The sequence below is a fragment of the Gadus morhua genome, chromosome 10, assembly GCF_902167405.1.
Source record: "Gadus morhua chromosome 10, gadMor3.0, whole genome shotgun sequence".
In the NCBI taxonomy this organism is placed as follows: Eukaryota; Metazoa; Chordata; class Actinopteri; order Gadiformes; family Gadidae; genus Gadus; species Gadus morhua.
In genome coordinates, this window is record NC_044057.1 from 22,453,823 (window position 1) to 22,456,322 (window position 2,500).

Below are 2,500 nucleotides of genomic sequence, written 5' to 3' on the forward strand. Positions count from 1 at the left end.
TAAACAAAACAAAAACAAACGTGGGGGATAGTGAGCCTGACTGATTTGTCGTTGTTGGTGGAGTTCAATGATGAACAGAAGAATGATGAAGATGGGGTGAATAAACTTCTTCATCCCATCCATTATTGATTCAACTAAATATACAGATAGCTAAGATCACAATGTAAAATAGTAAACACCTTACATGGTATATCTAACAGGTCAAATCAGACAAAACAATTATTGAAAGCTGTATGAATAATAAATCCACAGTCTTGACCTCCGCAGTGGTCCAAAATCAACTGTGTATTTCTGTCAAAACACGGCAAGCTCAGCCTCCACTGGGCACCCTTTTCATAAATCACTTCCTTTGACACCTCATCTCCTCTCTCCTTGTCCTGCACCCCACTACTCCTATCTAATCTCTAAGGAGCCACTTTCCTTAATGACTGGAACATTCTGTGCCTCATTACCATATAAACATAAATAAGACAGTACAGTACAGTACCCAGGAATTGCACAGTCTTTCTCCCACACACACACACACGCACACACACACACACACACACACACACACACACACACACACACACACACACACACACACACACACACACACACACACACACACACACACACACACACACACACACACACACACACAAACCTCTTCTGTTAAGAGTAAAGTGCACGTTTAAGCAAGTGGGTTTTAAGATATGCACTGCCACCATATCACTTTCACTTTCGTTTGCATGCAAACGAAAGTGAAAAGTGCAAACGAGCATGATTTAGTGCGGCGACGCCATCCCCCCACCATGCACCACCGCATGGACCTGTGCATGCGTGTGTGTGTACGCGTGCGGGCGGGCGGGCGTTGTACCTGCAGAGGCTGCAGACGAAGCAGCGGGGGTGGTAAGTGCGGCCCAGTGCGGACACAACCTCCCCGGTGATGAAGCCGTCGCAGCGGTCGCAGCGGGTTCCGTACAGCCTCTGGTAGTCCGCCGTGCACACATACTCGCCCTTCTTTTGGAAGAACCCAGAGCGGGCCAGGTCGCAGTTGCACACTAGCGATAGAAAAGAGAGAGAAGAGAGCGGAAGATTGGTCAATAAAACACATTGATTGATATGTGTGATGTGTGTGTGTGTGTGTGTATGTGTGTGTGAAATCAAGCTGTTTCAGCAGTGCGCATCAGTCAAAAATGTCAAAATGATAATACAGACGACGCCAGATTAGGCCACAGTGAATACAATAGAAATCGTCAATCCTAAATATTTTTTTCCGGTCTTTTAATTAGATTTTACGTTGTCTACCGAAGGTCAATCTGCTCAGCGGAGCGTCCCTCATTCTCTGGAGGATGAGTAAGCGATAAAGAGAGAAAGAGAAAGAGAGTGAGAAACAGAATGAAAGAGAGAGATAAAGTAAAAGAGACAGAGAAAGAGAGAGCCAAAAATAGAGCGAGCAAGAGAAAAAAGAGAGAAAGGGCAAAGTGTAGAGTAGAAAAGTGTTTAGTATTGTGTGTTTGCTTGGCTCCAGATGTGGATGAAAAACAGAAGTCAGCACTACAGTTAATTCCATTAAGATGGCCATTACTTGAACATGCCGCCCATTTATCCTGTTACCCTTCACTGTCTCATGCTATTTCAGAAAATCTGCTAACAGTTTTCAAAGGAGGACATCGCTCATAAGATTTCCATCTTCTTGCCTTGTCAAACAACACACCCATTCCCCATCACAGGTTGAGAAATGTGTGTTTGAGTGTCGAGTGTCAGTTTGCTGTATCGGCCCGAAATGTGCTCATACACACTGCATTGGTTTTCAGGGAGATATGGCGATATCAGCTGTTAAACACATTTTACAGGCAGACTACTCATTAAATATCAATGGTGAAGCGTTTGAGGTTTTGAGTTACAATTACAGACAACTGGATTATCTGTGTGGGTGTTGTCCTCCGATGGTTTGTGTGTGTGTGTGTGTGTTTGTGTTTGTGACACAGACGTGTGTGTGTGTCCATGGATATTGTCTGAGGGTGCATGTGTGTGTGTGTCTGCGTCTGTGTGTGTGGGCGTTTGTGTTTGTGACACAGACATGTGTGCGTGTCCATGGATATTGTCTGAGGGTGCATGTGTGTGTGTGTGTGTCTGCGTCTGTGTGCAACTACAGGGCTACTTTACGCCGACACGTTCAAACCACAAGCGCATTCTGCCCCTGCAAGCGGAAGTCAATCCCGGTGGGTGTGTAACGCTAGATCACTAGGTCTGTTGCAATGGATCAGCAGACTGCGCGGCAGGGCTTGTTTCCCCCTCATGATGTGGTCGACTGTATGGGGAACGAAAGGGAGGAGCTGGAGGGATTTTATGACCTCTGGAGGGATGAGGCTAGAGGCACAGGAGCCATGACCTAAGGCCTGATAGCATCATGTGAAGGTCAAGTCCTCTTTACACACATTGAAACACACACACAAAAAAACACACACACACACACACACACACAACCACACACACACACACACCAGACCAGCAG

General features: G+C 45.9%; 1 protein-coding gene across 4 annotated transcripts in view; it reads right to left on the reverse strand.

Moving 5' to 3' along the window:
- The window catches only part of ablim3 (actin binding LIM protein family, member 3), a 47,071-nt gene that overhangs the window by 24,849 nt on the left and 19,722 nt on the right, over positions 1-2,500 (reverse strand). For all 4 annotated transcript variants that reach the window (XM_030368867.1, XM_030368866.1, XM_030368865.1 and 1 more), the window contains exon 3: positions 860-1,043. In XM_030368867.1, the coding sequence (XP_030224727.1) occupies positions 860-1,043 (184 nt within the window). The remainder of the gene's footprint in view (positions 1-859; positions 1,044-2,500) is intronic.